Below are 27,593 nucleotides of genomic sequence, written 5' to 3' on the forward strand. Positions count from 1 at the left end.
GGGGTGCAATGGCGGGTGTGTGAGGTAAATACATTTCGTAACAGAGTGGGAAAAGGGGTTGTGTAGTTGAGAGAGTTAGAGATCGAAACATGGAGAGAAAGAATGGATGTGTGTTGGAAACCGATAGCTTCCTAAGGTGGTTAGGAGAGGAAGATTGACCGATACAGAAAGTATGTAGCATGTGTGCGGGGCGGGGGGGCTAAAAACAACATTTGAATGTAGATAGTTCGAGACTTAATATCGATGTTTCAATTCGGTGCACATTGTAAGATTTGAACTGAGGACCATGCATATGGGTAATTATTTCGAATTCGTGCCATACTAGGTTTCAAAAAGTTGACATTGACTCGATTTGTTGTGCTATTTTGTAGGTCATATGTTTGAATCCATCCAAAAGTTTTCTCACTACCATGGTGTTCATCATATACATATGAATTTGTATTAAAAAGTAGCATGGATACAGTGAAATGCGAAATCCACGTTAGAATTGGAGATCTTTATGTGACACACACTCTAATTCAAATAACTAATTATGTGACACACACTCTAATCCACGTTAGCGTGGATACCGTGGATACCGTTTCGAATTTTTTTCAAATAACTCCTCATTAATTAATTTATAGTATCTCGTTTTGAATGACTAATTATTGCAACGAAAACACGGGCATGGTAATACATACAGATTCGTTTGCAAATGAAAGAAGATTCGTTTGCATTCTAAAATGTAGGCGCACCAGGCAGACCAGGGTCGTGTCGTGGTGGTCGCGTGTGTCGGACGGACGCTTAGCACCCAGCCACCCACCCCCTCCCTCCCTCCCCCCTCCCCCCAAAAAAAGGACGACGACAAAATAAGTTCGCGCTTCCACGTTTCGGATTGAAATATCTGGCGGCCCCAATTCCAGCCCTACAAAATCTCCCTTCTCCACCGTCCCCTTCCGCGCCCAGATTGCTCAAATCCCTAACTCGCCGCCAACCCAAGCAAAGTTCGAATCGCCCCTCGTCTCGTCTCTTTCCCCACCTCTGTGCCGGACGACGACGACGGTCGCGCTTCACCACCGCACCGGAGCTACCTCATCTACGCCCTCATCCACCGCACCGGGTGGTCCACCGACAACGTCGGCCGCCGCAACCGACGTGCCTCACAGACACCGACTTCTACCGCATCAGGTGTGCTTCACCGACGCCGTCTCCTAGCTCACTGGGGCTACTTCACCGAGCACATCGTCGCGCCTCCACCCCCCGAGGCCGCTGGGGTTTCACCAACGGTCTCGTCCACCGCATCATAGCGCTCCGCTACCACTCAAGATCTGCATCCGTGCGCGGCCAGCCAACGCCAGCGCATCACCCTCAACGGCTCTGAAGTGACCCGCACTCTAGCTAGGCGAGCATGCCCAAACGCCGGCCCGAACTAGGTATCCACACATCACTCTCTTGTGCACTGTTCCGACGATGTTTGGATATCCTTTAACTGCTCTCGTAGCTTACACGCCTATCCAACTCTGACTTTAACTCTTATTTCTTCTGGAGATATCATCTGAAACAAGCAAATCCATTTTTTAGCGAAGCATGACGGCGCTACGGGATCTGGTACACATCCTGCACACCCGTATAACATTGTAAGTAACTGTCCTCCGGTACAACAGCAAGGTCGATTCCTCTTATTTGATCAACCATTCGCCGTGTCAAAAATGCAGAGGGGGATGCAAGGAGCACAAGGCCTGCACATCCAAGCAAGTGGTAACATGGACTTGTACATGGAACATCCCAAGCGCAAGCAGAGCTGCGGTGAGCCTGTACAACGAGCTAGCGTAAGTCCCCGCATCTATACCTATACTAATTAGTGACTCCCAAGAAATTATCACGTTAATCAGTAATTAGGAACCGTTAATCTAGTGGGACCGAGTTATTACGGTGCAGATCAACCATATTTTTTTTAGATATAGATCAACCATTTTTTTAGTGGTACATCAACCATATAAATCTATTAGAAATCCCAACCGCATGCTATCACGATTGCACGATATATCTACTCCGTATATAGCCCTCAAAATTGTGAAAAAAATGCCCTCAAAATCCCTCAAAAAAGTCTATCTTCTCCACGTCTCTTACTCTCCCTGTAAAAAAACAATCGTGCGCCATAGTCTCTCCTCCTCCCCACGGTCTCCTCCTCACGTTCTCTCCTCCCCATGGTCTCCTCCTCCCCAGAGAAAGGAAATCAATCATATCTCACAAATTGGAGCAAGGAAATTAGGAAATTGATCTGGTGCGCTCACGCCATGGAATCTCTCCTCCTCCTCCCATGGAAAAAACAAACAAATCTCTCTCAAATTGGAGCAACCAAGATGGGGAATAGATCAGGTTCGTCATTTTTTTCATGATTTAACATTTGAATTGACCTTATCTTTTCAATTGCATTAGGATTCATGTTTTCTACTGCGTCCTTTGACAGTCCTAGGATTCAATCCTAGGTTTGCTGACGTACGCTCTTTGGGCACTTCGTGGAGATCGCGACGGGGCAGAACCAAGCCCATGCCCTCAAAATCCCTCAAAAAAGTCTATCTTCTCCACGTCTCTTACTCTCCCTGTAAAAAAACAATCGTGCTCCATAGTCTCTCCTCCTCCCCACGTTCTCTCCTCCCCATGGTCTCCTCCTCCCCAGAGAAAGGAAATCAATCATATCTCTCCAATTGGAGCAAGGAAATTAGGAAATTGATCTGGTGCGCCCACGCCATGGAATCTCTCCTCCTCCTCCCATGGAAAAAACAAACAAATCTCTCTCAAATTGGAGCAACCAAGTTGGGGAATAGATCAGGTTCGTCATTTTTTTCCTGATTTAACATTTGAATCGACCTTATCTTTTCAATTGCATTAGGATTCATGTTTTCTACTGCGTCCTTTGACAGTCCTAGGATTCAATCCTAGGTTTGCTGACGTACGCTCTTTGGGCACTTCGTGGAGATCGCGACGGGGCAGAACCAAGCCCATGCCGCCATCTTATAAATTAACTGCAGCCTGAAACAAACTATCTACACATAAAGGAGGCTCCTGTCGGTCGTGAACATCGTCGCTGGTGAACCTTCTCCTGTTTGGTACGTAAGCTTCGTCGTTGCCCAGTTTTTCAGAGATTGTTTGTTTCGTTGGTTAATTCAAAATTTTCGCGACGGGGCAGAACCCAGCCCATGCCGCCATCTTATAAATTAATTGCAGCCTGAAACAAACTATCTACACATAAGGAGGCTCCTGTCGGTCGTGAACATCGTCGCTGGTGAACCTTCTCCTGTTTGGTACGTAAGCTTCGTCGTTGCCCAGTTTTTCAGAGATTGTTTGTTTCGTTGGTTAATTCAAAATTTTAGTCTATTTACTTAATATTGCTTATGAACTTCACAATGGGCAAGAGAAAATCTTTCTTCGCAAGTGAAGCCTTGGATTTGCCAGAGACTAAGAAATTACTAAGCAACAAAATTATGCTTGCTTACAATTCAAATTACTTTTTGTTGCTTTCTAGCCTATTTCTGAGAGAGATTATTTGTTTCGTTGGTTCAATCAAATTGTTAGGCTCTGGACTTCATACTACATGCAAATTGCATGACCACCAATATGTAATCTTCTGGAAATTGTGTTTTTATAGGTCAACTCCTTTTGTTTACCTTCAAAACAATGGCATACGATATGCTCCATGAGATTAGCAATCAGAAGGATTCCTGGAAAGTCAAGGTCAGAATAATTAGGCTATGGGATGCCATTAATCTCAACAACAATGAACTTATTAGCCTTGACATGATACTACTTGATGAAGAGGTTAGCTTAATGATGAAACTTTATGAATTTCCAACATAAATACACTATTGTGAGTTGTAGTAGTTACTATAATATTGATGCATCTTCTCGCTGCACTGTAATGTTTCAGGGTACTATGATACATGGCAAGGTAATGAAGCATATGGTTAACAAGTTCAGACCATTGATCCAAGAAGGTTTAGTCTACATGATAGCAAATTTTAAGGTTATGTGTGCAATGAATTTCCGTCCAGTTGAAAGCGAAAAGTTTCTAAATTTCTTGCACACGACAAAAATTCAAGAGATAAAAGGTCAAAAAAAATATCAAAATAGCAGAACAAAGCTTCACGTTTTGTACCGTTGAAGTTCTTTGCACAAGAGACGGCCAAAAGATTTACTTATCTGGTATGATTATATTTGTTTCAATTATTAACTTTCATGTATTATGCATATTAATACCACTTTATTAGCAGATGTCATTGGCATAGCAAGTTACATAGGACATATTGAAGAAACACAGACAACCCACGGGATTTCAAAGATTCGAGATATTGTGCTTCGAATTGAGTGAGTACACTAAAAACAATTAGACAAGTACAATTATCGTGGGTGCTAATAGGTATTTCTCTTGGAATATACAGGGATCAAAAAATTAATATTAGACTATGGGGTAATAAGGTTAGTCAAATTGATGAAGATTCTTTGGGGCGTGTGGTCATAGTAACATCAACTACTGTTAGAAAACTGAAAGGTTTGTATTCGTATTAACAATGGGCAAGTATTTCTAGGCGTGTCTTTTTTATATACATAATCTAATATATCAAGGTGCATGCAGAGTACTCGCTGTCATCTACAGGTGCGACCAGAGTTTATATCGATTTGGATATCCCTGAAACAAATGAGCTTCAAACGAGGTGAAACAGATTTTCTGCAGTAATATGAAAAACATGTTCTACTACATACATGGATACTTATCTCATGCAAAACAGGTATTGCTTGCAAGATGATATGGTAGAAGAAATAGAGCCGGAAGCCCACTTGCAAGGCACTATTCAAGAACTAATGCTCTATAACAGAAGAACCCTAAAAGAAATAACTGAACTTATATATGAATCTGAAAAACAGGTATTTATAGTTAGTATTATATTCTTTTCTCATAAATTTTATGTGCTAATTTAACCTGTAATGGACAGGAAAAGTTCTATACTGCAGAAGCAATGATTAAGTCAATTAATACATCAGATGAGTGGTACTACATAGGATGCCGCAAATGCAACAAAAAAGTACAGAAACAAGGGAACCACTTCTACTGTCCGAAATGTCAAAAAGAACCTGAGAAGATATGTCCAAGGTGAATTTCATACTATCTCATTCTTTAGTTAGTAATTTATCCTGCACTAACCACATGTTCCATTTTATTACTAGGTACAAACTAAAACTAGAGATATGTGATCTGAGTGCAACAACAACTTGCACCATGTTTGAGGCAGAAGCAAAAAAATTGATTAAGCAATCTGCAAGTTTTTTGATAGAGGGATGATTGTGATATCCATGAACAGACAAAACAAATCCAGAAAATATGTGGGCAGAGATTGATTTTTCAATTCAGATTGAATGACTATAATTTGAAGTACGGTTATCAAGAATACACTGTTCATAGAATCTTTTTCATAGATTCTGAAAAAGATACATCAGTACATCATTCAAATGTTGAGCAGGTATCATCTATTTCTACTACAATGCTCTATATTGTTTTGTATCTGCATGCCATATTTTATAATGATGAATGTTGATGGGACTTTACCCAAATTGAAATGTTTTGGTACAAGCCTCTTACTGACACACCCAATGTCTTGAATGGGCAGACGGAGGATGATAAACCCATTCTAACAGACACTAAAAAGACTAGGAGGACTACGAGCACACGTCATGTTGTACATTCTGATGAAGAATCAGAAAATCTGGATAGTCAAGAGAAAGATGAATCCATATCTGTTGTTGATAAGAAATCTAAGAAAAAGGGAATTCAAAAAGATAGCCATGTAAGTTTTTTGCTGCATTTGCTTATTCTTTCATAGTTCTGCAAGTCACTAATTGTTCCAAATGTTTTGGCAGGAGCAAGCGGACAAGTTATCAGTTATGAAAACTATAAAGCAAGAACCAGAGGATGATGAACCCACTATTAACCGGACTAAAAGAGGTAGGAGAAGTAGCACAACTCATGTTGTACACCTTGATGAAGAACCAACAACTGAAGGTAGTCAGGAAATAATGAAATCAAAATCTATGGAAGCAGGCCCCAAGAGGAAACGCGCCGTAACTCGCAAATGTGCTGCTATTGATAGCAAACAAGTAAACAATCACCATGAAAAAGAATCAGAACAGGCAGGTACTCAGGAGCACAATGATTCAAGGCCTAGGACAAGGCGTAGTTGTGCCAATAAAGAATTGATGAACAAAGACATTCAGAAGTGTGGTGTATCAAGAACTCGAAAGTCAAATCGTTGATTAGTGGAAATCCAATTATTTAGCATGTAATAGAACATATAGGAGCATCAGATTTGTACTTTATATGAACATCATTGTTTAAGATTGGTTTTAATAAATGTAAATGCGTACCTTCGTGTTAGTAAAGTCATTAGTGAAAAGCAGCCACATGGGGTGGTACATCAGTTTTACAAAAAAAACATTGTCATTTATCGTAAACATATTAGCGATTTTCACATGTTCATCCGCTACAGAATAGGCCTCTCGACGACATACAAATTTTCACATGTTGAGACACTACAGAGAAAGCATATGACAGCCAAACAATCAAAGATGTGCACATCATCATCTGTTCTCGCCAAGAGCCCATTGTGCGTGGAACTAACGACCACTAAAACTGAAGTGCACCACTTAGTAATCTGCATTGCCAATCAATAGGTCATTCCATCTTGCCATCGAGACATATCATGCGTGACCAGCCATGACTCAGATTTTAATTGGAATTAAATAGGTTAAATATTAAAATTCTTTAGAGAAAAACAATTCTGTCGAGATAAGGAGTCATGTGTGTAACATACAATTCTCTGAAGAAAAACAATGGGTAGACAAGACGTGTAAGAAACAGAGACGTGCATATATTTTAGTATACATGGAAACTGACTTCAAGTAGGAGCCATCTATCAGGTGACACAAAATAATAACGGCTCAGATATTGTATAGGTTTAAAATGTACAGATGACAAACTCTAACCTACAAACTCTAGCCTTAACTACGCTTCTTTACAAATAAGAATTCTATATCGACTCAATTCGTACACATCAAGGCAAGACATCACCCCTGATCTCATCCTTCATCACATACATGCAATAATTAGTCCTCTCGCCAGCAACAAGGAGCAGACAGGTTGTGTGACAGTACTTGCAGGTAATGTTCATTATCTCCTTCCACAAATAATACATGCATGTCTCCTTGCAATGATTAATATATGCATTAACTCTCCGATCTCATTACACATGCTTTGTATTAACTTGAATTACGGAGAGAAAGCGCCGATAAACTTGGGATTCAGATCACCAATTACAGAGCATGCACATCCTGGCAAGACATTGCCCTCCTCTCGCAAGCAGCAAGGAGCAGACAGGTTGCGTGGCAGTACTTGCAGCCAATGTTCATTATCTCCTTCCACAAATAATATATGCATGTCTCCTGCAATGATTAATATATACATCAACTCTCCGATCTCATTACACATGCTTTGTATTAACTTGAATTACAGAGAGAAAGTGGCGATAAACTTGAGATTCAGATCACCAATTACAGAGCATATACGTCCTCTCATTGGAAGGTGACAACACAAGTATCCTTCTTTCACAATAGAATAATGATTTTAGACGATTTAAAAGCCTTTGTTGGAAAACAATCCATACGAAAAAGAATCTTATCAGGAAACTATCTGTTCCATACAAATACCTTCAGCATTCTTGCAAACAATGTGGTGCCTGACATGTTTACATTAAATTTATCATCAGCAATTCTGAATTTCTGGACAAATAAAATCAGTTACGTATAAGATGCCCTCACTTATATCTCAGAATAAAATCAGTTACACTTTTTACCTCATTATTTCAGGATTCACTAGCCGCAGTCAACATGCGTCGAACACACACTAGAGCAAATCAAAACAACGGAAGGTATTCATTACCACAGTACCAAAAATAATCATATAAATATTAATTTACCTGGATTATTAAAATGATAACAAAATAAAATGCAGGAATATGTGGCATCATCAAGGAATCCAAATACCTGAGCAATCAGCCTCTAAACTAGCAACACTCGAATCTAATGATAGTCAATCAGACATCATTAGAGCAGCAGCAAAGGAAGCTAGGCGGAAAAGGAAAGAGATCCTCCAGCTGAAAAAGGCAAGCAAACGACTAAGGACAGAAAAGGGCAATGACTGTGAAGTATCTAATGTAGCGAAGGATGTCACTCAAGTTTCATATCTGGGAAAACCAAATTGTGTTTGTGAATTTTGCAATGCCATTATGTGGCATGGAGAGAGAAGCACAAGCACAGGTAACATCACAGTTCCAAAATTTGGTCTCTGCTGCAAGGAAGGGAAAGTTAAATTACCACCACTGAAGCAAGCTCCGCTGTATCTCCGACAGCTACTACGTTACAATGAAAGAGGAGAATCATCAAATTTCCGCCAGAACATCAGGTTGTACAACTCGATGTTCGCATTCACTTCAATGGGAGGAAAGGTTGACTATGAAATTAATAAGCAGGCATCTGGACCGTATGTTTTCCGTTTGAATGGCCAGAATTACCATCAGATTGGCACTTTACTTCCTAAGGATGACGTGACGAAACCAAAATTTGCCCAATTGTACATACATGACACATAAAATGAAGTGCGGAATAGGATTAATGCATCTGCTTCAACGGAGAGTAAGACACAACCAGATGAAAACATAGTCAAAGGACTACTGGAGATGCTTGATGAGCACAATGTTTTAGTCAAATCATTTCGTATGGCAAGGGACAGATTCCAAAACCGACGTATTAAAGATGTAAGACTAAGATTGATCAACAAAAGGTCGAAAGATGGACGGCAATACAACCTACCATCTGCCTCAGAAGTCGCAGCACTAATTATTGGGGAACAAGATGGAGAAAATAATGAATTTGATATAATAGTTGAGACCAAAGACAGAATGTTACAGAGGATTTCAGAGTTGCACCCAAGCTATATGTCAATGCAGTACCCCTTGCTTTTTCCATATGGAGAAGATGGTTTCAGACCAGAAATAGAGTATGAAAATAAAAGAGGCAACAAAGGTAAAAGAAAGTATGTAACAATGCTGGAGTTTTATGCGTATCGCATACAACAAGGTCTGAACCAAGCTTCAACATTGCAAATGAGTGGACGTTTGTTCCTGCAGTTCTTAGTTGATGCAGCAACGTGCATTGAACAATGGAGACTAAATTGGTACAGGACAAACCAAGGTAAGTTGAGGACAGAACTGTACAGAGGACTGCATGATGCAATAGAAAATGGAGATACACGAACCGAACAAGTTGGACAAAGAATCATACTACCCTCATCATATAATGGCAGTCCAAGAAATAAGCAGCAAAACTACCAAGATGCCATGGCGATTTGTCGTTGGGCTGGCTATCCTGATCTCTTCATTACTTTTACATGCAATCCAAAATGGCTGGAAATACAAGATATGTTGGATCTGATTCCAGGCCAGAAACCTGAAGATCGTCCAAATATCGTTGCCAGAGTATTCATGTTAAAACTGAAGGAACTTATGAATGACATAAAGAACGGAAAGTGTTTTGGACAAACAATTGCAAGTAAGTTTACCTAATAAGTACATATTCACTCTTTCCTAGATGATTGTCCTAACTCATTTCTTCTCAAATTTGTTTACTTTCATAAAGTTGTCTACACTATAGAGTTCCAGAAAAGAGGCCTCCCGCATGCACACATACTGGTGTTTCTACACCCAGATGATAAAGATCCAAGTCCTTCCCAGATCGACAAAATCATATCAGCCGAAATTCCTGATAAGAATAGTGATCCAGAAGGGTACGAAGCAGTGCAAAATTACATGATACATGGTCCATGTGGTCAAGCACACCCAAAATCACCATGCATTGTCGATAAAAGTTGTGCCAAACATTTCCCCAAGAATTTTTGCACTGAGACTACCATAGATGAAGATAACTATCCAGTACATAGAAGGCGAGATGATGGCAACACTGTGGACAAGAATGGAGTGAAGCTAGACAATAGATTTGTTGTGCCATACAATAGAAACCTACTGGTCAAGTATCAAGCCCACATAAATGTTGAGTGGTGCAGCAAATCAAGGTCTATAAAGTATTTATTCAAATACATCCACAAAGGAGAAGATCGAACAACCGTCTTGATAGAAGCGGAAGACCAACAAAGTGAAACAAGAGCTAGCAAATTAACAAACAGGGACGACGAAATCAAGAGGTACCTTGATGCCCGGTACATATCTGGATGTGAAGCCGCATGGCGCATATTTCAGTTTCCTCTTTAGTACAGAGAGCCTGCGGTTGAAAGGTTACAATTTCACCTAGAAAATGAACATGTTGTGGTGTTCCCGGACTCAATGGATTTAGATCAAATTGTATCCCGGCCTAACATAGAAAAGACAATGTTCACAGAATGGATGACAGCCAACTAGTTGCATGAAGAAGCTCGCAGATTGACGTATGCATAGTTTCCAACCAAATGGACTTGGCATGCACAAGAGAAAGAATGGAGGAAAAGGCGTGGTGGAAAAAAACCATAGGCAGGATTTACTATGCACAACCAACGAGCGGTGAAAAATACTACTTGAGAATGCTGTTAAATACCGTCAAAGGATGCAGATCATATGAAGAAATTCGAACAGTTGATGGGGTTGTACATCCAACATTCAAATCCACATGTTATGCTCTTGGGATACTTAATGATGACAAAGAGTGGGATGACTGCATCAAGGAAGCATCCCATTGGGCCTCCACTCCTCAAATGCGCCAACTTTTCTGCACAATACTTTTATTTTGTGAGGTGATGGATCCCGCAAAGTTGTGGCAAACAAATTGGGAGTTACTATATGAGGATATCCAACGTCGGCAAAGAAGAATATTCAATTTTCAGGCCCTGGAACTCAACTCGGCACAAATAAAGAGCCTGCTCCTGGCAGAGATAGAACAACTATTGACTAAAGGTGGTAAGTCCCTCAAAGATTTTCTAGGAATGCCACTACCAGATAGTTCAGTTCTTCAAGATCTAAATAATAGATTAGTAAATGAGGAACTAAACTATGATAAAGATTCTTTAAGAATAGAACACATGAAGTTACTGCATAAGCTAAATCAGGATCAGAGGATGGCTTTTGACGTTATAATAGAATCAGTCAACGACAGTCTTGGAAAATTGATTTTTGTTGACGGATATGGTGGAACTGGAAAGACATTTCTGTGGAAAGCAGTCATGACAAAATTAAGATCTGAAGGAAAAATAGTTCTAGCAGTTGCTTCAAGTGGTATAGCAGCACTTCTTTTACAGGGTGGAAGAACAACTCATTCAAGATTTCACATTCCCCTCAAGATCACTAACGAGTCCACATGCAACATCAAGCAAGGAACATTTCTTGCGGAGCTAATAAAGAAAACGTCACTGATAATATGGGATGAAGCACCTATGACACACAAGCACTGTTTTGAGGCACTAGATAAGAGTTTGAGAGACATACTTCGATTCACATATGAGGACGCAGAGCATAGACCATTTGGAGGAATGACAGTAGTCTTGGGAGGTGACTTCAGGCAAATCCTACCAGTTATACCAAAGGGGAAAAGGGAACATATCATTTCTGCATCAATAAAGAGATCCTACCTATGGAAGAACTTTGAGGAGTACCGACTCAAAGAAAATATGCGTCTGAATTCATCCGAAGGTAGTCCAGAAGAGAAAGCAAAAACAGCTGAATTCGCAAACTGGATACTAAACATAGGCGATGGCACAACGTCAACAATAGATGAAGAGGATTGGGTTAGCATCCCAGAGGACCTTATTTTACATGAAGGGGATGACCCGAAAGCATCTATTGTTAACACCACCTATCCTGACTTACACAGAAAATACACTGATAGAACATACCTTGAGGAAAGAGCGATCTTGTGCCCAAGAAACGAGACTGTTGACCAGATTAATGCCTACATCATGAGTCAAATCCCTGGAGAAGAGGTAACCTATTTCAGTTCAGATACAACATGCAAGGCAATGTCTACGGTGGAAGATGAAGATATGTTGTACCCAACTGAGTTTCTGAATAGTCTTACATTTTCTGGAATACCAGACCATGAACTGAGCCTGAAAGTAGGATTACCAATAATGCTTATGAGGAACATCAATCAAAGTGCAAGACTTTGCAATGGGACAAGACTAACAATAACACAGCTAGGAAAGCGTTTCATTGAAGGCCAGGTCATAACAGGTCCTAACGTTGGTGACAAAGTTTACATCCCACGAATTATCATGTCACCAAGTGATTCAAAATGGCCTTTCATTCTTAAAAGGAGACAATACCCAATATCAGTGTGCTTTGCTATGACTATAAACAAAAGCCAGGGGCAATCTCTCAAAAATGTTCGACTCTACTTAGAAAGGCAAGTGTTCACACATGGACAACTCTATGTTGCAATGTCAAGGGTGACCAGCAGAAATGGATTGAAGATACTCATCTCAGATGAAATGTCCATCCGACAAGGTTGCAAAAAACATTGTTTACAAGGATATATTATAGATTTTGTTACAAGCATTCTGATATGACTAAATATAATGTGATGCAGACATAGCAGCCTTATTTGGTTTCAAATTGATATATCTGAAATATTTTAACAGAACAAAATTTATTTACTTTTGGGTATCTTATTATATTCGTATATAGTCTATAGTCATTATTTAATTTAGTCTGATTTTAGAATTTCTAGCAAACTCAATGTTTTGATGCATCCATTTAACAAACCCAAATATAGTGTTTGTGAGCTTGGGCCCTTGACTTTTTTATGGTGTTTCTCTGAAGATTGAACTATATTTAAGCTCTCTCTGACTGTAAGAGGACGGCCACTGTACTTTATTTTCAAAATAGTGGAAATACATTCATAAGACAATGTATTCACACAGATACCTGATGGAGGGCTCACAACTGATTTGACAGAAATCAATATCAGTTATGTATGCATCACGTATGTGCTTTTATCAATTACTATAACCTTTCTTTCTTCCCTAGCAATTCAGATCTGATTTAACAAATAATAGAAAATTCCAAGAGTCTAATTGCTAGATAAAATATTAGAAACAGTAATTTGATAACCGTGCTATGCATGTCTGAAATTTATTTCATAGAGAGAGGACATGGTAAGGCAAAGGAAAGATATGCACCTGTTCGTACAAACACAGGGTCAAGCGAAAATGGGGATGGATAAGAGTCGCCGCCGCTTTTGCTGGATGCGGAAACTCCGCTCAACAACGCGGGCATCGGAGGAGATTGCAGATTCACCGGGGACGACCTACCACACGGCAAAGGGGAACGGCCGGATGGCTGCCGCTACAGCCGGCATTGCGATGTGGTTCGGGAGGAACGACTTCCTGAGGTTACTGATGTACGTTGTCAACGAGAGCCACTGGCGCAGCCACTCTCATGGGGCCGATCAGGCGAGCAAACTAGACAGGACGCCAGCGCCGACCGCGGCCGGCGAACCCGCCGACGACCCAAGCAAAAAAATCTATCACTGATAAAAATGCGCACAGTAGTGTAAAGAGGAGTAATATGTTACTTCTTCTATAAGAGCGTTTAGATTATTATTTTCTGAGCGAAGTTTACAGCATTTACATAGTGATCTAAACGCCTTTATATTTCTTTAAAGAGGAAGTACCAATTTAAATGCGGTAGCAAATTAAATTAGGTTTCATATATTAAAAAATTGTGTAATAAAATTATATGAGACCAATTTAAATTAACTTCGTACCAAATATGAGCAAAGAAAATGGGGATAATTATTTACCTTGCTTACAATTTAATCCAAATGAACATCACAATTCCCTTCAAATAAACTACTAGCTCTGTACAGTGATAAAATACAAGACGGGTTTAACAGAAAATACTACCAAAAAATACCAATCTAAATAATACACATGTAATGGCCTCCTAGAAAAGTAACTACAAATCATAGCGAAATCTAATTGTTGAATATCCAGAACAAATGTTAATTTACATAAAAGAAATTAAATATATCAAAAGATTTTTGTTTGTCAAAAGAATAAATTTAGCGCTCTTTAGATTCAACCATTCATCTATTCAGACCCAGATACTTTAACAAATGAACTAAATAGCTGCTATTTATTGTGATGGTTTTATCCAACACAATAAATATGCTAGCCCGTGCGAATGCACGGGTTGACGTCTAGTTTCATTTAATTAGTACTGGCATTCGTGTATGATTTGTGTGAAGTGGCGGATCCACGAATTCAAGTTACCAGAGGCGAACATTTAACTTCAAAAATACGAAGGCACTTGCACTCCGGAAATCAACATAACTTGAGAAATGTGAAGCTACATGCACTTTGAAAACTAGCTAATGATCCAAAGTAGTTCAGATTATAAACACTAAATGATGTAAGCACCAAAAAACACAAAATGCAACATGGTGTACAAGGACTACAAACATGGTTTGTACCTGCTTGAATTATTTGTTCTGTGGCTGAAAATATCGAAGTGTAATTGCACCTATAACCAGTGCGCAAACTGCATATCAATATATCTATCCTGCATAAGTATGCCAATAGTTTCAAACAACAGATTAGAAAAGTATTTATTCTACGTTGTCATGATACAGGGACTTTCTGGTAGATGGCCTCGATGTTTCCTCAAGCCATGAAAATGCACTATAATTTGCGTGTCATCAATGCCTGCAAATCTCTATGTCTCTCTCAACATAGCAGATCATCATTAGACACTAAATCCTTCAATGCGAGCTTGCAAAATGCTTGCATTAGATGCCTCATTAGACACTATATGCTCATCACCAGGAGCATGTAAAATGTTTGCATCAAATCCTTCAGTAGCAGTCTGTTCATTAGACACTTCAGGCTCAAAACAAGATGAGCTTGGATGTTTGCACCGGAAACTTGATTACATACATCAGATTCAGTCAGTTCAGTATTGATTGGGGGAGTTATAAAATAAGTAGAAATTGGTTTCATTTTCTCATAGATTCCCTACATACAAGCAGTTTTACAACACCGTCAGGTTTAACTATTGGCCAGAAATTGAAGAGTTGAATTAGATATAATCAGGGATGTGATGTACCTGCTCGTTGTGCATGCTACTCTTGCAAGTTGCGACTGTCCGTTTGCGCAAGCTCGATGCCATGCCCGTGCTGCCGTCGCTGCCTCCCACGCAGGCTACACCCAGGGTTGGATCTTCATCTTCTTGTCCTTCCATTCGCTTGAAGCCTGGCGACCGTCCTCCAACGAGGGCGCGAGGAAGTGCTATGTCGGTCTGTCCAGCGGCGGCTAGGTTAGGAGCGAACCAGACTGGAAGCTGGAGCGGATGAATTGGGATTTTTCCTGCTGTCGATCGATATGGGAGGCGCTCGTTTGGGCTGCGAGCCTGCTATAGGGCCTGCCTTGCACTTATGTTATTGGCCTATCCAAATTGAAACATTTTTCTTCATTTTATACATTGCCTGCTCGTGCGTTGGGACGAACAAAACTAGCGTGGGCCAACCTGAACGACTCAAACTAGGTACACACTTTTGAGCCACCCGAGGCGGCCGCCCATACCAGCCCCTATGGTGGCGTCGCCCCTTTTTGCGTGTATGATAGGGGTAGTAAAAAATATTCCAGTGGCGCTTTTGATTTACCCACAGAATGGTTGAATTGCTTGTTTCTATGAACTGAGTTCGCCAATAATGTGAAGGATGCCAGTCTTTTCATCCTATTGTAGATTGCTTAGATCTCGATATGCCAAAAGTAATTGCATGAAATATACAGCAAAAGCCAGTGTGATGTGTGTGGCTACAACTAGTATGACTACACATCCTCATATAGCATATCAAGGACACACCATCTTACCAGATTAACCATTCGATTTACCAATGCAGTGTGGGAAGAAAGAAGTATTGGGACTGCGTATCCAAGCAATTGATGCCATGGACTCCTTCGTACAACCTTGTAAGCGAAAAAGAAGTTGCAGTGTGCCTGTACAAAGAACTAGCGTAAGTTCAGTTACCTGCTTCTCGGAATTTTAGTTAGCCACTTATTGCAAAATTGTTCAATTACGTTGCTTGGCTTAATTTAGTTTGCTACCGATTACATAATGCCACAGCCTGTTAATCCTATTATAGACTGCGCCTATCTATGTATTTGATACTTACTATTAAGAATTACCTATTTGCCTGAACTTAAATAGCTACTTGTTTGTTGAACTGCTTTGCTGCTGCAACAACGGGTTACAATAATGTTAATAACTACTTTTCAGCATCGAATTGAAACTCTTTAATTCCTTGTTTGTTTAACTGGTTTGCTGTTATAACTCCCAGTTGAGATGTTTTGCTAACTTCAACTTTTCTGAATCCAATCAAAACTTTAATGGCAAAATAGGTTAGCCCAAGATCAAAGAGCGAGGTCCCCATGGACGTTGTATCATCCCACAGCAGTGGCACCGGCCCAATCGTGCATTATGAATTGCCAACTGCTGATGCTCTAGAGGCTAAACTAGTGGTAGAAAGAGATTCTACTTCTGCACTTAGAGATGAAGTTGACATGTTGAGGAAGCAAACAACACAATCAGTAGCAGTACTCAAGACAACCATTAAATATTTGGTGGATTTCAAAACGAAGCAAGCTGAGACTGACCACATTGTTAAGGTCTTGAAGGAAAAAAGGAAATTAAATTCCCACTTGGTAAATCATAGGTGAAATGTTCTTTCCATCATTGAATAACCTTTGTGTTGTTTGTTCATGTAATCAATCAAACCATTTGTTTTAGAGATCATGTAATGATTGTTTTTTGTTTTTTGTTTTTTGGTTTGTAATTTTATTTGAGCACAAGTCTGTATTAATTGATAAGACTCGGAGACATTTCATTTTGATTGTTGTGCCAGACCTACAAATATGCCAATCGGGCTGAATGTGCATTCAGCAATAATAGTAGTATAGATGGACCATAAGTGGCACGCATCAAAAAGGGCCAAGATGTTGTAGTAGATTGGCTAAAAAAAGGATGTTGTTGTAGCAAAGAAAAGTACAGCGGCCTGGCTTATGTATGTTAGTTGATATTATTGATCCATATACTTTATAAGTGTTTATATGTCTGTTAGTTCCGTACATTCTTGGTTGATTAACTCGGTATTTCAATCTTGATACATCGCTTGTGTATATATCTAAATGGGAGTACACATTATGCTGCGTGTGACATTTGAGTTGGACATGAAGTGTTCCAAATATTCGAATTCACCTTAAACTGGATTCTAGCTTCTGAATTTGAGTATCGGCATTTGTAAACCATATTCATATATGACAGTGGAATACATCTTTGTCGTCCTTTTGAAGATATATAAAAACACATAGAATGATTTATAAAGATTCGTATAGGAATACAAAATGGATTCGAATTTAGTTGCCAGGGTAAACGTGGATGCTTATTGTCCCAAAATTCGAAAGAAGCGGCAAAATGTCCACTCCCACGTCGGCTGCCCGAAACCAAGTGTTTGGGAGATGGAAATTACTGTCTACCCATTACACGGACAATCCATCGGCCCGATTTCCACTGCTCTAAATAGGGGTAGGATAGTAACTTCAATTAGACATGACACGACCGCCTCTGAGCCCATTCCGACACGGTGGGCGCCAAACATGGGCGGCAAAACACATTTGGTTCAAGCTCGTCCGAAAGACCTCTGTTTCTCCCTCCATTTCCCCATTCATACACGGTGGGCAGCAAAACAAACTCGACTCGGCCGAAATCGATGTAGGCAAATATTTTCAATAGGGGCAGGTTTGTAACTTCACTCAGACGTGACACAATCGCCCTACCAGTCAGCCCCGTTCATACACCGTGGGCACCAACCATGGGCGCCAACCACCCTCTCCTCGCCCGAAATCGCTCTGGGCAAATATTGGCGAGATGCGAGATTACTGTCGTATCCCCAACTGACGAGACGTCCAAATTTTAAGCGGGGGCTAAGTTCGTAACTTTCCCATATTTCAGACAGGCGCGTCCCAAAAACATGGTTCCCCGTACCTCTCCCTCCATTTTCCCATTCATACACCGTCCGCGCTAGAACACCATCCCCACACCAGCCTCCGTCCGCCACCCCATCCACCGCCGCCGTCCTCCACCACATCCATCGCCGCCGTCCTCCACCACATCCATCGCCACCGTCCTCCACCATGCCGGAGCGCCTACCAAGACCGCGTCGTCCACTGCTAGAGATGGATGTTTCTCATCCACGGCAACAGACCAAGAGCCTTGCATCACGTCCTCTCGCTTCATCGGCACCGTCGTCCTCTTTGCCGGGTCCGCTCACACGACCTTCTCTTCCACCGCAACAGGACTTATCCCCCGATGCACCCGTCTACCGTCGTAGATCTGCTTCAACGCCACCGACAGCCATCGCACCCCCGATGCCTACACGGCACCGCAAGAGAGGTGGTTCATATCTCCTCAACTTTTTGATCTCTACCAGAAAATAGATCTTAACTTGGTTACTCTACTTTCTTTTCAACTCTTAGAATTTAGTTCTTAGTTCGAAGCAAACAATGGCTGCTAAATATCATTTCTCCGGTTTCCCCCTTTTATGATCACTATACGATCAGAATACGTCCTTCGTGTCATAATAGCACTGCTCGACCCATCAAGCTAAACAAGCTTAGTTGTTCAAATACAAATATGATATTATTAAAATAGATTCATTTAATTGGTCAGCTAAATGTTCCTAAATTAGTTTCACGGTGTGTATCTCTACAGGGTGCCCATGGTGGGCCGGACCACCCTGGGATTTTGGGTCGTCCCCGGCCCCGATTCCCCTCTGTTCTGTTGCGCGCTTCCGATCTCCACTCGCCCCCAGCCGCCTGCCTCGCCGGCGACTTGCCGTCCCCGGACAGCATGACTCTAGGAGGAGACGCCGGACTAACAGGAGGTCAGGAGCTGCTCGCCCAACAGCGTCACCGCTGCCCGGGCGCGCCGCCGTGCCTACCTTCCCAGTCCGTTCAGGGCTCAGGCGTGCAGCACCCACTAATCCAACCTGATTTATCCTGAGATAAGTCCTCAACACTCAGCAGCCACTCCTCATCACCCATTTTCTAATTGATTCATTACTCATTAGGCAGGACTGTCATTAGGGTTTGTTGTGTGCTCAGTGCTACCTACACTTAATGGTTGAGATGTATTTCGGTAATCTTTAGTACCTGTAAAGTTCACAGGGTTTTCAAAATTCCGGCCCTAGGAAAAGACACTAGTCATTTTGGATTGTTGGTCGTAGTGACATTGACCCAGATTACAACTGCAAGCCAGGTTTGTTGACAATTTTACTTGTATTTCTTACTCATTCGATATAATATCCAATTATTCACGTCGATTAGTTGCAAACAATAAGTGCTAGACAAAATTCTTGATTCAGATTTTGGACGGTCTCTTACTGCAGTTACAATTCTGCATACTTGTCATAGTAAGCTCACAAGTAAATGATTGATTCACTACATCTATGCTTGCCCTGTCATATTTGTTGTCAATATTCTTTTAGGGTGGACCATCCTGTTTCTAAATACTACAACCGTAGACATGAGTGAATAATATTTCTCTATGTGATCTCTTCCATCATGTGTGGGCAACGAACACTGCATTGTACAGAAAGAAAGTGTCATTTCCAGCTTTTACATAGGCTTCGATCTTTTACATGGAATACAATCTGCCTACTTGCTTTGTATCGCACTACCAACACTCCACCCTTGAAGCTAAACATTATGCCACTCATAATTCCTTAGTTCATTTGTTCAAATACGAATTTCATATGATTCTAATGTTCCTACTTCAGTTTTGAAATGTGTGTCTGCCTGTTATAGAGACATAAGGGGTTTGTATTTCTGTGTGTGGTCTGGTCAGCACGGTTGGGGGTGAACTTTGCATATGCAAGGGTTTATAGGGAGACACTCTTCGAGTTGAATCCGCAATGCATTCCATAGATAATCTGACTACTTTTTATGTTTTCATGAATCTCAGATTATGAACAGCATCATAACGATTATGAGCTTGCGCACATGAAAAGAATAAAGCAGAACAATGCCATGGCTGTCAAACTTGGCATTAAGGGACTGAAATCAAGTCTGGATGTAATGCAATGCAAACGCTCTCCACCTACAGATTCATGCTCAGAATATGATCCTAACAGTGATTCTGAGCTAGAGGGAGACCTAAGTCAATGTAGCTCCCTAGTGGAGGAGTCAGAGGAAGATGCCCTATCTTATTCACCCATCAAGGTGCTTGCTCTAACTTTCCAAGGTTATATTTGTCGCACATATCTTGCAACTGATGCTTTGCATTGCTTATACTTTGTTGAACTGCCATTAGCTTAGTTTACACATCATGTATGTGAATACGTCCTGCCTATCCATTTTCAGTACATATTCAGTCTGTCATCATACCATATTTATCCATTCAAATGTTGTTCTTGTGTATCAGACGTTCACAAGGAAGAGGGCGATTGCTAATCGTGGAGGAGCACAAGCAAAGTATTTGGAAAAGGTAGTGGCACCTGATAAATCAAATAGCCCATTAGGTGTAGTTGCAATATCACCTGACCCACAAAACACCCCAACTCTAGCAGACTCTAGCCCTACTACACTAGTCATTTCTGATGCCCCAACTCAGCAGACCCCAACTGCAGCAAACATTATGATTATGCCAGTTGACATAGCACCAGCTCTACGACGCAAAACCCCCATTCCAGCAAAGAGTACACCAAATCCAGTTGCTAAATCCCTTTTCGAACCAGAGAGAGCCCCAATTGCAGCAAATAGGACCACTGTTCCATTTCTTCCCAGTTTAGAAGACAAAGCTTATATTGTTGTCAGGAACTTTGTGCGCATCTTTCCTTCATGGAAAGATTATACCGCAGACACAGAACAATTTCCAGTCTTCCTCTGCAACTTACGCGTAAGTAATGTACTAATGTTATTCATGGTCATTACTGCATATGTTTCTGCTGACAGAAGACACAAGATTTCATTCTTTTAAATAGGCGAGGACCAAACTGGACTGTGAAGACAAGCAAGGGTTGGTTGCGCTTTTCAAGCACTCATTGATGAAGTATCGTTCCTACCTGAGGCAAGCGCACTTCGATGGCAAGCCTCTAAACGAAATTTCTGTAAAGTCTCCGGTGCTACATTTATCCGACGGTGACTGGAATAATCTTGTTACACATTGGTCTCCGCTGCAGCGTAAGGTACTATCTATGATATCACATCACAATATGAACTACATTTCTACATTTGCCTTAACGTCTCACTTGTACAAAAACTGATAGCAGAAGAACATTCATTCTCAAGGGACCACAGAATCTCGCAACTATACTGCACACTGCATTGCTCTTGTGAGTGCCTCTTGCCCTGTATGACCATACTTACTTTCGTAGATGTTTGATTATGTAGCATCACTGCACATGTTAGCCTCGTTATCGTCCATTTGGTGGACATTATAAGATCCGTATGGACTCTTAGATAAATTTAGAATCAACCCAATGCTTTTGAAGAGGTTTAGCTCTGCAGTCCTCTTGTAAGGACTGAACATCGTCTATCGCTGTACTTACATTAACAGCTACTCCCTCCGTCCCATAATATAAGAACGTTTTGTACAGTACACCAGTGTTCAAAACACTCTTGTATTATGGGAAGAGGGATTGGTTCATTGTGTATCATTCTGCATCTTATCTCCCTCGCCCACCATTTACTAAAAAAGATCATATCTATATTTAATCTTACCAAAAAGTAGAATACACAGACAATGCCAGTGCAGAAGTGTAGCCCATTGCTCTTGTCAGTACATTTTGTCTTGTAATGCTTGTACTTCCAGGGATTGGTAGTTGATTATGTAGCATCAATCTGCATCTTATCTTCATTATCCTCTATCCCTTCCAGTATTATCATATCTATAATTACTCTCTACAAAATGTAGAGTACAGGCAATGCTTATGAAGAAGATTCTGTGCTGAAATTCTTGAGTTATCCTTCCCTTGACATGGAGAAGGGCATTATAAAGCCGGTGTTAACTGTTAATGTAAGTCAGTCCTTCTAAAGCCTTTATCCTCAACTGTTGTTTAATTTGCTCATACTCCCTATCGTTTACTGTTGTTTAGTTTGCTGTTTCTACCAAAATGCATGTTCGCAAGAACCGTAAGTTCTAAGTTTTACTTGTAAAACCAAATTCCTTATTCATACCATGCACATTACTCAATACTCCCTATATGTATGCTTGTTTTTATGGATCTATAATCTAGTGTGTGGTGAAGCAGCCCACGTTTGCACCTTGTCATCTCCTGTTTTATCTTACTGATGTGGCTGATGATATGAACAACATGCCATGCACATTAACCAAAATAGATACAATGATTTTCTTTGCCCTTCATCTATGCTTGTTATGTTGACATGGTAATCCAGTAGTGTGGTGAAGCTCCCCGTTTTATGAACAATGCCAAATTATGCTATTGATATTTTGAACTTACTCTTTATTTTCTAATTTGAAATTGGATGGAATTGACAGCACAGTTATCATCTTTGTTTATACACGTGCAAAACCTATCATCTCTCTGCTTTGTTTCAGGGTGATATGCCTGATGGCATGCACAAGTCTGCTGAAGGCTGTGACACAAACCCAACATATATTGCAGCAAAGAAGGCAAAACATCTTGAAGATAGCAAGACAACCCCAAAGTCTTGTCTTGATGCAGTGTTCAAGTTACTTGAGACTAGCAGTCAGACAAGCTCACAGAATTATTTGTCTGAATCAGTTCGACTTCTTCAGTCCCAAGTTCTAGCAGAAAGGCATTCTGCAACTCAACTTCGACTTGAAGTCCTATCTCTAAGAAAGATTGCAGAGAACACCAATGAGAACCTCATCGCTAAACAGCTACACCTGGAAGCTATGGCCGACATGCTAGGCCGGTCTCACAGCCTTGCTCAGCAGCTTGCGCAGCAGTTCCCGCACAAGGCTAACCTTTCTTGAACTGTCTTGGAAGTGGTCTCGGTTCAGTATTACTTTTTTACGCTGCAATGGTGCCCAGTTTTTGTAATCTGCTTCTTCGTTGCGCGTTATGATCACTGGTGGCGAACTTCGATGCTCAGTGGATGTAATATACCATAAATCCTTTATTGTATAGTGTAGGTTTATTCTTAGTTACTATGCCGTAATTTCTTTATTGTATAGAGTAGGTTTGTTCTTAATTCCTACTAGTTACTGCCATCATTCGCTATCTGAAAAAAATCAGATGTAGTCGATGATACGTCTCCAACGTATCTATAATTTTTGATTGTTCCATGCTATATTATATTCTGTTTTGGATGTTTAATGGGCTTTATTATACACTTTTATATTATTTTTGGGACTAACCTATTAACCGGAGGCCCAGCCCAAATTGCTGTTTTTTTTGCCTATTTCAGTGTTTCGCAGAAAAAGAATATCAAACGGAGTCCAAACGGAATGAAACCTTCGGGAATGTGATTTTTCGGAACAAACATGATCCAGAGGACTTAGAGTCCACGTAAAGAAATCAACGAGGAGAGCACGAGGCAGGGGGCGCGCCTCCCCCCCAGGCGCGCCCTCCACCCTCGTGGGGCCCATGTTGCTCCAGCGACGTACTTCTTCCTCCTATATATACCTACGTACCCCCAAACCATCAGGGGCATCCACGAAAACCTAATTTCACCGCCGCAACCTTCTGTACTCGTGAGATCCCATCTTGGGGCCTTTTCGGGCGCTCCGCCGGAGGGGGCATTGATCACGGAGGGCTTGTACATCAACACCGTAGCCTCTCCGATGATGTGTGAGTAGTTTACCTCAAACCTTCGGGTCCATAGTTATTAGCTAGATGGCTTCTTCTCTCTCTTTGGATCACAATACAAAGTTCTCCTCGATTCTCTTGGAGATCTATTCGATGTAGTCTTCTTTTGCGGTGTGTTTGTCGAGACCGATGAATTGTGGGTTTATGATCAAGTTTATCTATGAACAATATTTGAATCTCCTCTGAATTCTTTTACGTATGATTGGTTATCTTTGCAAGTCCCTTCGAATTATCAGTTTGGTTTGGCCTACTAGATTGATCTTTCTCGCAATGGGAGAAGTGCTTAGCTTTGGGTTCAATCTTACGGTGTCCTTTACCAGTGATAGCAGGGGCAGCAAGGCACGTATTGTATTGTTGCCATCGAGGATAACAAGATGGGGTTTATGTCATATTGCATGAGTTTATCCCTCTACATCATGTCATCTTACTTAAAGCATTACTCTGTTCTTATGAACTTAATACTCTAGATGCATGCTGGATAGCGGTCGATGTGTGGAGTAATAGTAGTAGATGCAGAATCGTTTCGGTCTACTTGTCACGGACGTGATGCCTATATACATGATCATACCTAGATATTCTCATAACTATGCTCAATTCTATCAATTGCTCGACAGTAATTTGTTCACCCACCGTAATACTTATGCTCTTGAGAGAAGCCACTAGTGAAACCTATGGCCCCGGGGTCTATTTTCCATCATATTAATCTTCCAACACTTAGCTACTTCTATTGCCGTCTATTTTACTTTGCATCTTTATTTCTCTTTATCATAAAAATACCAAAAATATTATCTTATCATATCTATCAGATCTCACTCTCGTAAGTGACTGTGAAGGGATTGACAACCCCTTTATTGTGTTGGTTGTGAGTTTCTTATTTGTTTGTGTAGGTGTATGGGACTCGAGCATGGTCTCCTACTGGATTGATACCTTGGTTCTAAAAAGCTGAGGGAAATACTTACGCTACTTTACTGCATCACCCTTTCCTCTTCAGGGAAAACCAACGCAATGCTCAAGAGGTAGCAAGAAGGATTTCTAGCGCCGTTACCGGGGAGTCTACGCACAAGTCAAGACATACCAAGTACCCATCACAAACTCTTATCCCTCGCATTACATTATTTGCCATTTGCCTCTCGTTTTGCTCTCCCCCACTTCACCCTTGCCGTTTTATTTTCCCTCTCTTTTCCGTTCGCTTTTTTTCTTCGCTTGCTTCTTGTTTGCTTGTGTGTGGATTGCTTGCTTGTCACGATGGCTCAAGATAATACTAAATTGTGTGACTTTACCAATACCAACAACAATGATTTTCTTGGCACTCTGATTGCTCCTCTTACCGATGCTGAATCTTGTGAAATTAATGCTGCTTTGTTGAATCTTGTCATGAAAGATCAATTCGCCGGCCTTCCTAGTGAAGATGCCGCTACCCATCTGAATAGCTTCGTTGATTTGTGTGATATGCAAAAGAAGAAAGATGTGGATAATGATATTGTTAAATTGAAGCTATTTCCTTTTTCGCTTAGAGATCCTGCTAAAGCTTGGTTTTCGTCTTTGCCTAAAAATAGTATTGATTCATGGAATAAGTGCAAAGATGCTTTTATCTCTAAGTATTTTCCTCCCGCTAAAATTATCTCTCTTAGAAACGATATCATGAATTATAAGCAACTTGATCATGAACATGTTGCACAGGCTTGGGAGAGGATGAAATTAATGATACGTAATTGCCCTACACATGGTTTGAATCTTTGGATGATTATACAAATTTTTTCTGCCGAATTGAATTTTGCTTCTAGAAATCTTTTAGATTCGTCCACGGGAGGCACTTTAATGGAAATCACTTTAGGAGATGCTACTAAACTCCTAGATAATATTATGATTAATTATTCTCAATGGCACACCGAAAGATCTACTAATAAAAAAGTATGTGATAGAAGAAATTAATGTTTTGAGTGGAAAGATGGATGAACTTATGAAATTGTTTGCTACTAAAAGTGTTTCTTCTGATCCTAATGATATGCCTTTGTCTACTTTGATTGAGAATACTAACGAATCTATGGATGTGAATTTTGTTGGTAGGAATAATTTTGGTAACAACGCGTATAGAGGAAACTTTAATCCTTGGCCGTTCCCTAGTAATTCCTCTAATAATTATGGTAATTCTTACAAAAATTCTTATGGAAATTTTAATAAGATGCCCTCTGAATTTGAGACTAGTGTTAAGGAGTTTATGAATTCACAAAAGAATTTCAATGCTTTGCTTGAAGAAAAATTGCTCAAGGTTGATGAATTGGCTAGGAATGTTGATAGAATTTCTCTTGATGTTGATTCTTTGAAACTTAGATCTATTCCACCTAATCATGGTATCAATGAGTCTCTCAAAGCCATGAGAATTTCCATTTATGAGTGCAAAGAAAGAACCGCTAGGATGCGTGCTAAGAAAGATTGCTTTGTGAAAGCGTGTTCTTCTAGTTTTTGTGAGAACAAAGATGAAGATCTAAAAGTTATTGATGTGTCTCCTATTAAATCTTTGTTTTGCAATATGAATCTTGATAATGATGGGACTGGAGATGATTCACCTTTACCTAGAAGGCGTTCCAAAAATTCGGAGTTTTTAGATCTTGATGCGAAAATTGTTAAAAGTGGGATTGAAGAAGTCAAAACTCTAGATATTAATGAACCCAGTATTTTGGATTTAAAGGAATTTAATTATGATAATTGATTTTTGATAGATTTTATTTCGTTGTTGCAATCCGTGCTAAATTCTCCTCATGCTTATAGCCAAAATAAAGCTTTTACTAAACATATCGTTGATGCTTTGATGCAATCTTATGAAGAAAAACTTGAGTTGGAAGTTTCTATCCCTAGAAAAACTTTATGATGAGTGGGAACCTACTATTAAAATTAAAATTAAAGATCATGAATGCTATGCTTTGTGTGATTTGGGTGCTAGTGTTTCCACGATTCCAAAAACTTTGTGTGATTTGTTAGGTTTCCGTGAATTTGACGATTGTTCTTTAAACTTGCACCATGCGGATTCCACTATTAAGAAACCTATGGGAAGAATTAATGATGTTCTTATTGTTGCAAATAGGAACTATGTGCCCATAGATTTCATCGTTCTTGACATATATTGCAATCCTTCATGTCCTATTATTCTTGGTAGACCTTTTCTTAGAACGATTGGTGCAATCATTGATATGAAGGCAGGGAATATTAGATTCCAATTTCCGTTAAGGAAAGGCATGGAACACTTCCATAGAAAGAAAATAAAATTTCCATATGAATCTATTATGAGAGCTAATTATGGATTTCCTACCAAAGATGGCAATACCTAGATCTATTCTTGCTTTTATGCCTAGCTAGGGGCGTTAAACGATAGCGCTTGTTGGGAGTCAACCCAATTTTATTTTAGTTTTTTTTTGCTTTTTGCTTCTGTTTAGAAATAAATATTTGATCTAGCCTCTGGTTAGATTTATTTTTATGTTTTAATTAGTGTCTGTGCCAAGTTAAACCTATAGGATCTTCTTGGATGATAGTTATTTGATCTTGCTGAAAATTTCAGAAACTTTCTGTTCACAAAAACAATTGTTAAAAATCACCAGAACGTGATAAAATACTGATTCCAATTGCAGTAGATCAATAAACAAATTTTCTAGGTCTTCCTATTTTGGTAGGTTTTTTTGAGT

At 40.2% G+C, this 27,593-nt stretch overlaps 1 protein-coding gene and 1 pseudogene across 10 annotated transcripts; one reads left to right on the top strand and one right to left on the bottom strand.

Annotated features, from left to right (window-relative positions):
• The first annotated feature begins 2,118 nt into the window (after nucleotides 1-2,118).
• Nucleotides 2,119-6,411, top strand: LOC109735575 (replication protein A 70 kDa DNA-binding subunit B-like; annotated as a pseudogene).
• A 466-nt stretch (nucleotides 6,412-6,877) lies between these two features.
• Nucleotides 6,878-13,618, bottom strand: LOC109735573 (uncharacterized). Of its 10 annotated transcripts, XM_073508703.1 has the most exons (10): nucleotides 13,244-13,618; nucleotides 12,142-12,172; nucleotides 11,960-12,035; nucleotides 11,553-11,632; nucleotides 10,669-10,839; nucleotides 10,287-10,449; nucleotides 8,071-8,180; nucleotides 7,881-7,930; nucleotides 7,735-7,763; nucleotides 6,878-7,470 (listed from the first exon to the last, which is right to left on the bottom strand). In XM_073508703.1, the coding sequence occupies exons 1-5, from the start codon at nucleotides 13,338-13,340 to the stop codon at nucleotides 10,791-10,793; spliced, it is 333 nt and encodes a 110-aa protein (XP_073364804.1). In that variant the 5' UTR covers nucleotides 13,341-13,618; the 3' UTR covers nucleotides 6,878-7,470; nucleotides 7,735-7,763; nucleotides 7,881-7,930; nucleotides 8,071-8,180; nucleotides 10,287-10,449; nucleotides 10,669-10,790. The 10 variants fall into 10 exon arrangements, 9 of the variants coding, with proteins under 9 accessions (XP_073364804.1, XP_073364803.1, XP_073364808.1 ...); XM_073508702.1 differs by having other exon boundaries at nucleotides 6,943-7,763; XM_073508704.1 differs by lacking the exon at nucleotides 7,735-7,763 and having other exon boundaries at nucleotides 7,169-7,470.
• Nucleotides 13,619-27,593: the final 13,975 nt, after the last annotated feature.

This window comes from Aegilops tauschii, chromosome 2, assembly GCF_002575655.3.
Source record: "Aegilops tauschii subsp. strangulata cultivar AL8/78 chromosome 2, Aet v6.0, whole genome shotgun sequence".
Classification (NCBI taxonomy): Eukaryota; Viridiplantae; Streptophyta; class Magnoliopsida; order Poales; family Poaceae; genus Aegilops; species Aegilops tauschii.